Below are 15,661 nucleotides of genomic sequence, written 5' to 3' on the forward strand. Positions count from 1 at the left end.
ACACACCATATCTTGCAACAAACATGATTGGAAATGATTAGGTATTTTGAGTATTGAAGTAAAATTGACAGAGAAATCTCCCTAAACAAATTCAAAAGTTTTGATAACAACAGTGGCTCAGAAACGCCCTAAATAAAACACAAAAACCTCAATTTTTTTCATATTTTCAAATTTGTAACTTATTTACTGAAATATCATTTTAGAGTAAAACCTTTGTAAAATCTTTATAATAAATAAAATTTATCAACAGGTTTTCATGACAGTACATTTTAGACTTTAATTTTTGAAAAAATTCCACTTCTGCCAAAATCTGCTAATTTCTTCTTTAAAAAGAGATCAAACCTTATGTCTATATTCCACAAAGTAAAATACAACAAATTTAAGTTTTAGTGCACTTTAATGCCTATTGTAAAAAACTGGGGTGGTGCACTTTAATGCCTATTGTAAAAAACTGGGGTGACACATGCATCCTCATTACCATTGATAGGTTAACCATTTTCATTAGTTAGATGGATGTAATGGTTTCAGTGAAGCACACAAAACAAAACCCTAACATTTAACAATAACAACACTCAGAAAATATAGTTTAATGATAAATAATATTTTGTATTGAATATACATATAGTCTACTGATTAATGGTATTTTGTATTGTATATATTTTTTTTATCAGGTTTTCATGTGGATTATATTATATATTAATTGTATAATATTTTGTATATTTTGATATCAGACTCGCATATGGTTTATTGTCTAAAATACTGAAAATAATAATATAGTAATACCTAAACAGCATGGTATTGTCGTGTGTGTGTGAGAGAGAGAAAAACAGAAAGAGAAAGAGAGAGAGAGAGAGAGCGTGTGTGTGTGTGTGTGTGTGTGTGTGTTAGTCTCCGCCCATCTGGGCCTCTGTTCAGTTCAGTGTACAGTGAGACACAGATTTCAACAGAAACACAGACAGACAGCAGTGAAAACAACATCACTGTCATTATACTCGATTAAATATTAATATTTTTTAATTAAATAAATACTTTACTGTGCTCATTAAACTACTGAAGATTCGTCACAGATCAACGGTAAGACACTTTAATGTCTTGTTTACTTTGAGTAGTTTCCTGACCGGCTCCAACCGAATAACAGACCGGTCTTTGTTAGAATAGCAAAATATAAATTTTTCCCGCATACTAGCATGATAACTGTTCGCCAGTATACAACGTTTATTCATTGCGTTGGTGTTGTTTTCATTTAATCCTGCAGTTCGCAGCTAACCAGCTAATGCTAAAGGCTTTGTGTTTGTCAGTTTAAACGAATTAAAACATTTAAGTGTCATAATGCAAACATTAAGATGTTTAAGGATGATTCAGTGGCGTTAAATAGTTAATTATTGATCTATAGGAGATCATGACACTGCCAGGTTCATGTTGTCAGTCGTTTTACTCCAGTTTAGGAAGAACAACAAAAACTGCATCAGGTTTCATAAGTTTGACTGGATAGAGTTAAGTGCATCTGCAAAATATGATTGCCATCATGTCATATTTGGGAAATATAAGCAACTGTAATTAATGGAGAAGTATATATATATATATATATATATATATATATATATATATATATATATATATATATATATATATACACATTTCTGACAACTTAAGTTTGGAAACATTACTATTTTTAATGTTTTTGAACGAAGTCTCTTCTGCTCATCAAGCCTGCATTTATTTGATCAAAAATACAGAAAAAAACAGTAATATTGTGAAATATTATTTCAAATAAAATAATAGTTTTCTATTTGAATATACTTTAAAAAAAAAAAAAATATTCCTGTGATGCAAAGCTGAATTTTCAGCATCATTACTCCAGCCTTCAGTGTCACATGTAACATCCAGTCTATCACATGATCATTTAGAAATCATTCTAATATTCTGATTTATTATGAGTGTTGGAAACAGTTCTGCTGTCTAATATATTTTGATGAATAAAAGGTTAAAAGAACTGCATTTATTCAAGATAAAAAAAAAATTCTAATAATATATATTCTAATAATATATTTTCTTTACTATCACTTTTTATCAATTTAACACATCCTTGCTGAATAAAAGTATTGATTTTATTTAAAAAAAAAGAAAGAAAAAAAAATTACTGACTCCAAATTACTGACCAGTAGTGTATATTGTTATTACAAAATATTTATATTTTAAAAACATAGCTTCTTTTTTTATTTTTTTTTTTATACTTTTTATTCATCATAGTATCCTAAAAAAGTATCACATGTTCTGGAAGAAATATTAAGCAGCAGAACTGTTTCCAACTTTGATAATGAATCATCATATTAGAATGATTTCTAAAGTATCATGTGATAATGATCCTAAAAATTCAGCTTTGCATCACAGAAATAAATGATAATTTAAAGTATAATAAATTTAAAAACAATTAATTTAAATTGTAATAATTAACACAATATTACATTTTTTTTCTGTATTTTTGATCAAATAAATGCAGGCTTGATGAGCAGAAGAAAAACATCTTTCAAAAACATTAAAAATAGTAATGTTTCCAAACTTTTGACCTGTACTGTATATGTATATATATATATATATATATATATATATATATATATTATATATATATATATATATATATATATATATATATTACAAATTATTAAAAATAATCAGATTTAACTATTTAATGACCTGTTTTGTCCATTATATTGAGCTTATACTGTAATTGACATATACCTTAAGCATAAACAGTGTAGACTGGCATGAATAATACAATTCTGAATATTTTAAATAACAACATTCAGGTTTTAAAAATATTTATTTTTTCTCCACTTTGGTTGTGATAAAGTCCTTTTTCATTCTGTTGTTTCCTGGAATGCATCCCATTTGAAAATTAAGTATTCATTTAAGCATTAGACGTTGTTGTTGTTGTTGTTGTTTGTTTGTTTGTTTGTTTGTTTGTTTGTTTGTTTGTTTGTTGAAAAACTCACATCTGTACCTGTTGTTAAAAAGTTTGGTATATTTACTTAATACATATATACTTAGCAATTTTTGTTTTTTAATTGCTATAAATGAACAACTGGATTGCATTTTATTTTGTGATTTGCTGGACTGATAAGCTGACCTTTCTGTTCCACTGAAAGCACACAATAAAATGCAATCCAAAAAAGCATCATACATCACAGATATAACAATAAACAAAAATGGCTAATGATTGTGCAAGCTTTGAACCATAAGTTCTTGCACAAAAATGTAACCTACCTACCTATGTACTGGCACAAATCTGAGCCCCACTAAGACTGGAATCCTGAAGTCATGTCATGTTTGGGGTCATACTGACATGCTGTAAGCATGCTGTCCTTTAAGCGTGCTGTTGTAAGTCCTTATGAGTGATTGCTTGTGCAACTGTTTGCCATATTGCACATGAGCACTAGATACCAAACACCTAAGTATTCAGAAAAACATCCTCAGATGTGTTTTGCTGTTTCAAAAGAAGCCATCACGAGACACTGTGGGAGGCTAACACGCCGGCATTGTACACAAACGTTTCGCAATGCTTATGCCCAGCTGGTATTACGAGGGCTATGTTGAAAGTCGGCTTGATAATTCAAAGCCACAGCATGACAACCCCCCCACCAGACCTCAACCTGACCCAACTGACTCAGACGGTTTGTATTTAGATCATGCCGGCTGAGTCTAGCTGCACATGCCCAGCCAAGCCCTGTCATGCTGGAGAGAGAGAGAAGCTTCTTGAATGACATTGCAAGATCCTTTTGGAAGTGTTTCTTTTGAGTGGAAGCCATGACTGATTCCTGTAACATATGGTTCAGAAGCAAGGGGTCATGTTCCTTCTCAGTCCTCGAAGAACCGGCATGACTGTGAAACTTTAGGAGAGTTGTGAAATGGCAGTGCAATAGTTTAATAATTTGGTAAACATACTGCGAGAGAGCAACGGGGTCTGATTTACACTTATCCCTTTTAAAAAAACGGGGGGACTTTCCCCATGAATGGCATGCATAGATTTTAAGCCATGTGGTGATGATCACAAATTCACCCCACATGTGTGTCCAAAATAAGATCAGGTCTAACGATCTCTTTTCTTTTCTTCCACAGTGTTTGGTGTCTTTGAGTTAAGCGACTCACTAATATTTGCAATGGAGGAGCTTCATATCCATTGCCTGAAATGTGTCAACCGCCGATGTATGGTTAGACCAGAGCCTAGCATTTCCTGTGACCTCATGGGTTGCCCTCTTGTATGTGGGGCGGTTTTTCACTCATGCAAACTGAATGAGCACCGCTTGCTGTGTCTGTACGAAAGAGTACCATGTCTGAACCGTGGATTTGGATGTCCATTCACCCTAGCCAGGGTCAAAATGGCACAGCACCTTGAAACATGCCCAGCCAGCGTTGTGTGTTGCACTATGGAATGGAATCGATGGCCAGTGAGTTATGCAGATCGCAAGTCGTACGATAACTTGAGTAAGGAGGTTTGTGACGTGGAGCAGCTCGACATGGCTTTGGCCCTCCAGGATCAGCGAATGTTGCTGGAGTCACTTAAAGTGGCGACCACTGTGACAAAAGCTCTGGATAAGCAAAATCAGGACAATTCCAGCCCCCAGGATTCAGACCCGGAAAATGAATTAATTGAAACAGACAAGGAACCGCATGGTGGACCTTACACAATTTCAGTGGAAAGCAGTAGAAGCTTTGCTGCCACTTTGGACGTTCTCCATAGTGCAAAAAATATTGACTTGATTGTGGAGAGTCTTGATGGCGAGGAACAGAATGGAGGCTGCAACAGTGTTAGGAATGGCGATGGGGACTTCAGCACTGACACAAAGGAAAGTGACACTGATTCAGATTCAGATCTGGGAGCGGTAGGTGGGGCTGACTGTCCTTTTCCAGTAGACCCTGAAGACGAAAGAGATGATTGGCTGGAGAACAGTGGATGCGGTGAATCTTCTGAAGAAGAAGGTGAAATGAATGGTGGGATAGAACTCAGTGGACTTCATAATAAAGGGAACACTGACAGCCAGGTTAGACTTGAAAGGGTCAGTGCCTCTTCAAACGTAAGGCAGGTTTTACCTCATCATTCCATACCTGTTCTAGCACGGGAGCCTGAAATGGCCCACTTGCCCCAACTACCTCTTCCTTTGCCCATCTCTGTGCCTAACCTGATGCACAACAATGTTCTGCACCATTTGCCTTTTAGAATTGAGGACCGATGGTTGGAGCGCAAGTTGGAGAATCTCCAGATACTCAGGGGAATGAACTTGTTTACAATCAACGGGCGAAGGACTCTGTTTTCCGACCCCTATTTATTCAAAGCCAAGATGGAGGACAAGGCTGTGGACACGTCGGACCTTGAGGTGGCAGATGATCCGATGGGTCTTCACGGCATTGACCTCATCACCGCTGCTTTGCTCTTTTGTTTGGGAGACTCACCTGGAGGTAGGAGCATCTCAGACAGTCGCTTTGTAGATGGGTATCGAATTGACTTTGGCACGCAAACCTTCTCCCTCCCTTCTGCCATACTGGCAACCAGCACCATGGTAGGTGACATTGCCTCAGCATCTGCCTGTGACCACGCCAGTCCGCAACTCTCCAACCCCACTCCATTTCACACCCTCAGATTAGACCTCGTTCTGGAGTGTGTGGCACGCTATCAGACCAAACAGCGTTCAATGTTTACCTTCGTATGCGGACAACTGTTTCGCAGGGATGAGTTCTCCTCCCATTTTAAGAACGTCCATGGTGACATACATGCTGGCCTTAATGGTTGGATGGAGCAAAGGTGTCCATTGGCGTACTATGGATGCACCTACTCACAAAGAAGATTCTGCCCTTCGGTACAAGGATTCAGAATCATCCATGACCGACACCTGAGCTCCTTTGGGGTGCAACCTGGGTTAGCAGCTTATCCCGATGAGCCTCTATCCAGAACTGACACCTGTCAGTTCAGGTCCCACTGTGACCACCTTAGTGACCTGCCCTTTGAGTTACTCCAGCACATTGCGAGCTTCTTGGATGGCTTTAGCCTGTGCCAACTCTCCAGGGTGTCTCGCACTATGAGGGACGTTTGTGCCAGTCTTCTTCAATCCCGTGGCATGGTGGTCCTGCTCTGGGAGAAGACAAAGCGAGCTGATGGAACCTCATCCTGGCAGATACAAGACAAGGTAATCAAAGAGTTTTCACCTTGTTGTCTTGAAGCACCAAGCATAAAAAGCTATTTTTCACAATCTAATCTTGTGGATGTTTTTCATTTTAGGTGTGGCGGTTCAGTACGGCGTTCGACACTGTGAACGAGTGGAAGTTTGCCAACATTTCCAGCATGGCCGACCACCTGAAGACATGCAAGTTTAACACCATAACACGGAGAGAAGAAGCTGTCCCACTTCCATGTATGAGTTTCACAAGAGAACTTACAAAAGAGGGACGCTCTCTACGTTCAGTGCTTAAACCAGTGATATAGACTATAGTCAAAATTCAGATGAGGATTTCATTTTATAATACAACATGCCTTATGTGTTTAGGTGAACTGTGGGATTTGTTTGGCGACATAATCATTAAAATAAGAGCCTCAACTTAAACCGGTTTTGGAAGAGATGTTTTTTAATAAACAATATCTATCTGCTGTAGTGATGATGGTTGTGCTGTCTTGCACTTTTGATACAGTATATTCAGTTTTTTTTTTTTTTTTTTTTACGAACGCATTGCTTTTGTTGAGATATGTAGCTTTAAACCAGAAACACTGAATTGTTAAATGGTAATGACCAAACGGAAAACCATTGTCTTCATTTTTGTAATGCAGGAATACACAATCCGATTATTTCTATCATGTAGATCAGTGGTCCTCAACTGATTTTTCTTTTGGACCCAAAGTTACATTGAACATGAAATGGTGACCATATACAATACTGGACATAACCCATCTTTACTGTTCCCTTGGTCATTTTTTTTTTTAACCATACATAGTTGTCCTCATTGAGGATGATGTCAAGCAAATTGTCAATTTTGGCATTTCATTCAGTACATGAATTTGCTCCAAAATACAAAGTTTGATTAGACATTGTGCAAAAGATACAGAAATTGTTTTCTCTTTACAAGTCCATTTATTTGACTATCCTACTTATTCGTGGCTATATGGTTGATTTCATTTGATCAGTTGCTTCTCTTTTTTTTTTTTTGCCTGCTGTTGCAGAACAGAACTGCAATCCATCAATTGAGAACCACTGATGTAGACATTAAACCCCTGATTTATCTCTCATTTAAAACTCTATAAATGACAGTCTTAGATATTTTTCTTATATCAGTTTGTTAGAAGTGTTTAACGGTTATTTTTCTGAGAAGCATTTATAGTATCCAGTTTTAGCTGTATGAAACATACTTGATACTGTCACACACAACACTTCCAGTCATCATCCTGAAATGTAAATGTACTTTATTTTGATGGCGTGTGCTGAATTATTGCTTTTTACAATCGTCCTGATTGTGAGTCACTGCGCAAAACCTGCAGGACAGGTACAAGACTGCAGTTGTAGCCTGTTTTTGGTTGCACACGGTACATGTGCAGATGTACTTCTCTGTCTCTCAGGGGTTTAACATCAAGCATATGCCATTATAGACAGTTTATCTGTGAGAAACTTGACATGAGCTTGTGATTTTCTTCTACATTTATTTGTTGATGGTTTAAAAGTCAAGTTTACAGTTCCTAAAAAGTTAAGTTTTACTGTAACTCTTTTCAGGTGTGCAGTGACAATGTTTCAGATTGCTAACATTCTAAAATGTTGCAATATTTTCATCTGAGAAAACAATTCACTCAACCTTGTTAAAGGGTTTAGATGTGTGATACGTTTTACTGTATGTGCTTTCTGTGAATTTTGAGTATGACAGTCCTTACATTTGTGTTGCGTGATGGCAATAGAGCAATATTCTGAAACATTTGAGTTTCTGAATAATCTAATTCTAGCATCTTTGAAAACTGAAGAGTCATAAAATGCTAATTTTTAAAGAATTTATCAGAGCTGACATCAGTCCATGTGCAATGTGTTATAATGTCTGTTTGAGTGATTTTTTCCCCCCAAAGGAACAAAATGCATTTATATATTGCATAAAGCCTTATTTCTTTTTGAACAATTGTGATGTTTGAATTTATTTAAATATATTTACTCTAGGTTTTCCAGCCATATATATATATATATAATAGAATGAGGGAACTCAGGTTTTAAAGAAAAGTTGTGAAAAGGTTAGGTTAGATTGTTTACTGTGTGTGTTGTTTCCAAGGAGTTTTTATTTTTATTTTTATTTTTTTGTGTAGAGTTAATTTACTCCACAAACCCTGATATTTGTGTAATACAGTTTTCATATTTGCAATTTCATATGACCTCATGCATGTTAGTTCTCAAACCACTTTTTCTATTGTAAATAATCAAACCATATGTCCAACTAACCTAAAGAGTTGTTTCACATTGAGTTTTATCATTTGCATTTATATATATATATATAAGTGCATGGTGGATAATGCTTTGGTTCACTAATTACTTGGTAGTTTTTTAAGTATTTAAATAAAAGTAATCTAATAATCTACATTTATCACTTGAAGTGCATGATGTTGCTTTGATTTTATAATAACATCACTCTATTTTTATGTTTGTGAAGTGTTTACCTCCAGGTGGTGCTGCTGTATTCAGAATCAGAACATGGCTAATCAAAAAAGCATATCTTTTGCAGGTACATTTCCTGAGAGATACAAATTTGTTAATAAAACAATGAATTAGCTTCCTAAGAACAGTGTTTAATGTTTATTAAAGTTGGGTTTGGCTTTTGAGTAGCCCATATATCACCATTAATGATGCCATACTTATATAAACAAATACTTTACGTCTCCTTTTCAGCTTCTATCTCAGTATAATTTTGCCTCTGTGTCAAAACATACACATAGATGGTGAAAAACCAAGATAGATGTTCTGAATGGATCCAGGGCTGAGGGGCTGAACAGTGGTCAGGTGGGCTCATCTGCTTCAGTAACCTTAATGGAAATTGGCTTTTACAGCAGAGATCTCAGAAAGGTTTAGACAGACAAATAATACACCCAGAACCATCACCACATTTTTTAGGCTAAACAAAGAAGCACAGCTTTCTGGAGCACTAATGATCTTCAATAAATGATGCATGCCTTCATAATAACTGTCTTTACAGATACTATAGATATATCTTTAATCCTTAAGGAGATGCATGTTTTTAGCAACAAATATTGTCTGCTGTGCATTATAATTAATATTATGTAATACCGTTTTTACCAATTACATAATGAATGAAGGGTTCCTTAAACCATTACCCCATTAAACAGGCATTAGAGAAAAGTTTCCATCATCTCCTAAAACAAACGAGAACATTTAATGTAATTTTTAGAGATGCGGGCGGCTTTAATAGCATCCTGGTTAAAGAAATGGACACTTTTCAGTTTGCAACATTGTAACTGGAAGGAAAAAAAAAAAACAGGAAAACATCAATGTAGCCAAGACAATAATCAGACAAGAGATTAAAATGGCATCCTGTTCAAAAAATCCTTACCGGTGCATCTCAATGAATTAGAATGTCATGGAAAAGTTGATTTATTTCTGTAATTCAACTCAAATTGTGAAACTTGTGTATTAAATAAACTCAATGCACACAGACTGAAGTAGTTTAAGTCTTTGGTTCTTTTAATTGTGATGATTTTGGTCATTTAACAAAAACCCACCAATTCACTATCTCAACAAATTAGAATATGGTGACATGCCAATCAGCTAATCAACTCAAAACACCTGCAAAGGTTTCCTGAGCCTTCAAAATGGTCTCTCAGTTTGGTTCACTAGGCTACACAATCATTGGGGAAGACTGCTGATCTGACAGTTGTCCAGAAGAAATTAATTGACACCCTTCAAAAGGAGGGTAAGCCACAAACATTCATTGCCAAAGAAGCTGGCTGTTCACAGAGTGCTGTATCCAAGCATGTTAACAGAAAGTTTAGTGGAAGGACAAAGTGTGGAAGAAAAAGATCCACAACCAACCGAGAGAACCGCAGCCTTATGAGGATTGTCAAGCAAAATCGATTCAAGAATTTGAGTGAACTTCACAAGGAATGGACTGAGGCTGGGGTCAAGGCATCAAGAGCCACCACACAACTGGCTACAGTTGTCGTATTCCTCTTGTTAAGCCACTTCTGAACCACAGACAACGTCAGAGGCGTCTTACCTGGGCTAAGGAGAAGAAGAACTGGGCTGTTGCCCAGTGGTCCAAAGTCCTCTTTTCAGATGAGAGCAAGTTTTGTATTTCATTTGGAAACCAAGGTCCTAGAGTCTGGAGGAAGGGTGGAGAAGCTTTTCCAGCAGGATTTGGCACCTGCCCACACTGTCAAAAGCACCAAAAGTTGGTTAAATGACCATGGTGTTGGTGTGCTTGACTGGCCGGCAAACTCACCAGACCTGAACCCCAGAGAGAATCTATGGAGTATTGTCAAGAGGAAAATGAGAAACAAGAGACCAAAAAATGCAGATGAGCTGAAGGCCACTATCAAAGAAACCTGGGCTTCCATACCACCTCAGCAGTGCCACAAACTGATCACCTCCGTGCCACGCCGAATTGAGGCAGTAATTAAAGCAAAAGGAGCCCCTACCAAGTATTGAGTACATGTAGAGTAAATGAACATACTTTTCAGAAGGCCAACAATTCACTAAAAAATCATTATTTTTTTTTTTATTATTATTTTTTTTTAATTGGTCTCATGAAGTATTCTAATTTGTTAAGATTGAATTGGTGGGGTTTTGTTAAATGTGAGTCAAAATCATCACAATTAAAAGAATCAAAGACTGAAACTACTTCAGTCTGTGTGCACTGAATTTATTTAATACACGAGTTTCACAATTTGAGTTGAATTACTGAAATAAATGAACTTTTTCAACAACATTCTAATTTACTGAGATGCACCTGTAATTAATCAGGCATTATTGATATTCAGTTGAGTTTGAGACTGATTATGAGTAATCTTAATCTATGAGTAAGCTTTTAAAATTCATTATCAAAATTTGAAAATACAACAGAAATATCTGAGACAAAAATATATATTTATTACAATGCAGCTTTTCCAGTCAAATCCAAAGATGGTGACACAGAAGCTTTTCAGCAACAGCAGCAATGTTAAGTTAATTACCAATATAATTTTAAGGATTTGCTGAGACACCAAAACACACAATATAGTGTCATATGTAAGATGCACACAGCAAACAAATGTATGAAACATATTTTGGAACAAAGATGGAGAAAACATCTATTACATGTTAAGTTTCAATGGGATAAGAAATGTATGAATCAATTGGTGTGTTTAATTTTCAAATTCTTGCTGCTTTTGCCCTATAGATAGACAACAGTGCAGCGCAATATGTAGATGAGTTTACAACAAATTAAAATTAAAGCTCCTTGATGGATTTGTTTCTTACAAACACACTGCTTTTCACTTCACAAGATGATAATTGATGGACAGGTGTGGATTACTTGTGATGTTTTTTTTCTGGACTCTCATTCTGATGGCACCCATTCACTGCAGAGCATCTGTTGGTGAGCAAGTGATGGAATGCTACATTTCTCCAAATCTGATGAAGAAATAAACTCATCTAGATCTTGGATGGCCTGAGGGTGAGTACATTTTCAGCTAATTTTCTTTTTTGGGTATACTATTCCTTAAAAGCAGGCTTTGCATTGCTCAGAACTGATTGTCATGGTCAGAGAATGTGTACATTTTAAAGCATGATGGCAGTCTCTCTGGGAGGAAGTCACGTGGGGTCTGATCGGCGAGTGATCTGTCTATACGGTCATCCTCACAGATCACAAACACATCTGTACTGCGGTAGACTCCAGCTCTTGTCAGTTTGAGGAGCAGAAGACAGCGATGATGAAAGTCCTGTCACACTAAAACGGCATCAGTCATCTCGGTGTGGGGTGTGAGATGCTCTTACATGGCTGATGTAAGATGAAATCTAATGCAAAGAACTCAAACTTCAGATCCCAGGCCACCACTATCTCATCTGATTGAAGAATCTCATGTGAAGTTGCCAAAAACATCCTCGGATCTGGAAAGAGGGTAGATTATGAAAGTAGATTGTTTCTGGCACAGAACTAAAACAAAATAAAAACAGTATTTCTGACTTTTTTCTCAGAATTTCAAGATATAAACTTAGAATTCTAAAATATAACCTCAGAATTCTGAGGGGAAAAAAAGTCAGAATTGCAAAGAAGAAAAGTCTGGATTGTGAGATATAAACTCAGTTGCGAGAGTATAATATTATAGTGTAATCCAGATGTACTGGATTCATCATGTTGTCATTGTCATGTGACCTACAAGTGTCAGTTGTGTCACTTCACTGCCATTCACAGATCCTCTGCCGTGGCCTCATGGGAGAGTGTCAAAGTGTCCATTTCATGCACAATTCAGAATCTTGTCAGAAATAGTTGATCATCTGGGTACTTTTTGTCTATTATTTTATGAATACTGTGAATTTGGACATACTACTCTTTTCACTTACTGTTTTGGTCTTCTTGTGTTGTAGGGAAGTATGTGATTTTAGATAGAGCTATATAGTAGCAGGCTATATGAAGTTGTTTTGCTAGCATTCATAAGGCATCAGGCCACCAGAGACGTCAGAAACACATCAGTGGCCCTCAGCGTGTATCAGGTGACATGATGCAGGTACCTGTCCGCCTCCAGACTCTGAGAAGGTTCCAGCTCATTCATCATCATCATCAGTGTCGGATGAGTTCTGATGTGCACATGGAGCTGCTCTCTCATCAGTCTGAGTGTGAATGTCATCTGCACTACTGCAAAGATGATCATGATGACAGATCATTTTGCATATTCTTTTACATAATATTGTCATTGTTGACATATATTGCATTTTGCATAATAGATGATGTCTAATTAATTAGCAGTGATATCAAAGGCAAGCATCAATTGTTATTGCTTTCAGCACTTTTAGCCTTGTTGTATAAGAGTTGCCTTCTATTCTGTGCTCAGATTTAGACATTTACAGAGCCATTTTTAAATTTGATTTCTGTGCAAATTAGTTTATCCCATTCTTCTGTAGTTTGTTAAGTTTTAGATTTTACATGATTAGAAAAGAAAAATCATGCTATATTTATTAAAAATCTATGCTGAAAAATGACTTGTATGGTGGCCGATCAGTGGCATGACAAACAAAAAATAAAAAAGTTTATCTATAATAATGCTAATTAAGGAAAAGCAAGCAATGAAATGTTATTAAATGCAAATGCCTTTAGTTAATTTAAATAAAATAAACCTTCGCTGAAATAAAATAGGAAAAAAGCTTCAACATTTTAAACAAATTTTACATTTTCTAATTTTCATTTAGTTTACCTTGATGTAATAAAAAACAAACTAAAACTGAAATAAAAAGTAATAAACACCATAGACATATTTAAGAGAAAAAAATTACTGAAATGTCAAACAAAACGAAAACAGAAAATATAAAAATATAAACAATTAAAATATGAAGAAACTCAAATAGTATCTCAGTTATACTAAAGTAACTTTGGCGCAATGCTTATTCAAATTTAAATAATTATTTTTAGGATCTCTATGATTAAACATGAGCATACTGCCGTTATGTGTCTGTATTGAATTAGTCCAGGTGTATGAAACAAATTTATTTGTGCTGGTCACAGTGAGGTCAAATATTAAATGTTCACTCATCAGTCTGTTAGTTCAGGTGTCAGAGTGACTGACAGAATGACAAACTGCTGCGCACATGAACCAAACGATCTGCTGCAACTCACATTTTTCCTGTTGACAGGTGAGATTCTGCTACAGGTAAGATGGTGCTGGATTCTCTGTTGTTCTGTGTCGACCTAAAAATGAAGAGTGAAAGTTCAGTGTGATGCATGTACCCAACTGTAAAATGTGTAAATGTCTGAAGCATTTTCTTTTCTATTTCCCTGCAGCTGTCAAGATGAAATATTCAATTCAGCAAAACAACTTGTTAAGGAAAGAGGCAAAACAACGTAGCTTAAAAGAAAACGTACTTGTAATAGGGTGAGAAAAAGAGATGCTTTATTATAAAAACCTGCTCATTAGTGGATACGGACTGCAATCAAAATCTTTTCAGTGTTGCCACATAAAAAACCTTTCCTGTTGTATCTACAGTGGACACTTAAGGCACACTCCAAACGCCATAACATTAGTTAAAATATCAAACCAAGTGGTGTTTATGTAAAAGAAAGTTGGTATAAGCACAACTTTTTAAGCCTAAACTTGAAAGGAGAACTGACATTATGCATCCATTAAAAATCACTGCAACAAAACAGATAATATGTATACGTTACAATTATTTTAGTGATATCAGTGCAGCATTTGAGTAGCGCTGCTAACTGGTTTAATATTTAGCATGTAATACAACAACATTCATACACTTTAATTGTGGCCTCTGCATATTAAGAGCGAATACACTGCTTGTATTCCCTGATGTCGTTTAGTGGATGAAGAGATGAAAATAGATTTAAACTAAATCAGAGAATGACAGGAGAGACTCTGCAGATACTCACTCATACTCCTCTGGACACATGCTTACAAATGCAACAGGGCTGCGAAACATACAGACAGCACAGTGAGAAAATATCATAGATGTCAACAAGAAAACCTCATGAACGCTGATCACACATGGACATTACTTGACCTTGTAAACTTCTAAAAATAAACTGCCTTAAAACACACTTTTCACACTTACACTACCAAGATCCAACAGTGTTTATGCATCACAACAAATCAAATCAAAAAAAGCTTTTCCCCTTAATCATTATGAATAATTATAATTTGCAACACATCTCAAATCACTGTTCATATGTGGTAGAAATGATTTTAAACATTTTTACACTATTACTACATTAATAATATTAGCTAAAAAAAAAACACATATTGCTTTCTGTTCACAATATCAAGTCAAATAGAAATTTATTTACATATCACAATAAAAATCAACAGTAGCTGACCATTGTGCTGTACAAAAAAAAGAAAAGAAAAAAAAGACAAAGCATAATAAATGGACAATATATTTCCACTGATTTTTCTTCACACAGCATCACATCTGTCACGGTTTGCCTACTGTTTGAAGCAAGGAACAAGGTATTTAACATAGAACTGTCTTTAATAATCCACAGGGGAGCCAGGAGACAGCCATAGCACATCAGCATGAACAAGGATGACATTCAAGGACCGACAAACATTAACTGAATGGACTGGCTTTTAAACACAGGATAATCAGGGGGAAACGTGACACACCTGGAATCGAATAAACACAATCAACACGAGGGAGAAAACTGGGTCATTGGGAGCAAAACACACACACAGGTCCATAATCCTGACATATTTCATCTCAAGCTCTCAAATATGTACACTAACCTTTAAAGGACTTTATTATTGGCAAAATTGTTGATTGCAGTGGAAATTACACCATAACTAAGGGATAGTTGTAATTTGTGCAAAACAACAACAAAAATAAATAAATGTAAATAAAATTGGTTGATCGTGGTGGAACTAACACTTTAGGGATATTCATAATTTGTGCAAAATAATTCAAACAAAAATGGTTGGTGAAAATGACACCAATTTGTG

The 15,661-nt window shown here is 35.8% G+C and overlaps 1 protein-coding gene and 1 long non-coding RNA gene across 2 annotated transcripts; one reads left to right on the forward strand and one right to left on the reverse strand.

The window, feature by feature from the left end:
• The first annotated feature begins 890 nt into the window (after nt 1-890).
• On the forward strand, nt 891-8,133 carry fbxo30a (F-box protein 30a). Its single transcript, XM_019120033.2, has 3 exons — nt 891-1,074; nt 4,117-6,179; nt 6,272-8,133. Exons 2-3 carry the CDS (start codon nt 4,158-4,160, stop codon nt 6,473-6,475), a joined length of 2,226 nt encoding a protein of 741 aa, XP_018975578.2. The 5' UTR covers nt 891-1,074; nt 4,117-4,157; the 3' UTR covers nt 6,476-8,133.
• A 4,691-nt stretch (nt 8,134-12,824) lies between these two features.
• On the reverse strand, nt 12,825-15,648 carry LOC122140217. The gene is made up of 4 exons (XR_006156913.1): nt 15,153-15,648; nt 14,596-14,634; nt 13,831-13,902; nt 12,825-12,855 (listed from the first exon to the last, which is right to left on the reverse strand). It is a non-coding gene; the product is annotated as an uncharacterized LOC122140217 (long non-coding RNA).
• Nucleotides 15,649-15,661: the final 13 nt, after the last annotated feature.

The sequence above is a fragment of the Cyprinus carpio genome, chromosome B17 (assembly GCF_018340385.1).
Source record: "Cyprinus carpio isolate SPL01 chromosome B17, ASM1834038v1, whole genome shotgun sequence".
NCBI lineage: Eukaryota > Metazoa > Chordata > Actinopteri > Cypriniformes > Cyprinidae > Cyprinus > Cyprinus carpio.

Excerpts from the sequence above, each read along its gene's own strand:
- fbxo30a (XM_019120033.2), top strand. The coding sequence starts at position 4,158 with ATGGAGGAGCTTCATATCCATTGCCTGAAATGTGTCAACCGCCGATGT. Across the intron at positions 6,180-6,271 it reads CCTGGCAGATACAAGACAAG|GTGTGGCGGTTCAGTACGGC; the intron begins GTAATCAAAGAG and ends TTTTCATTTTAG.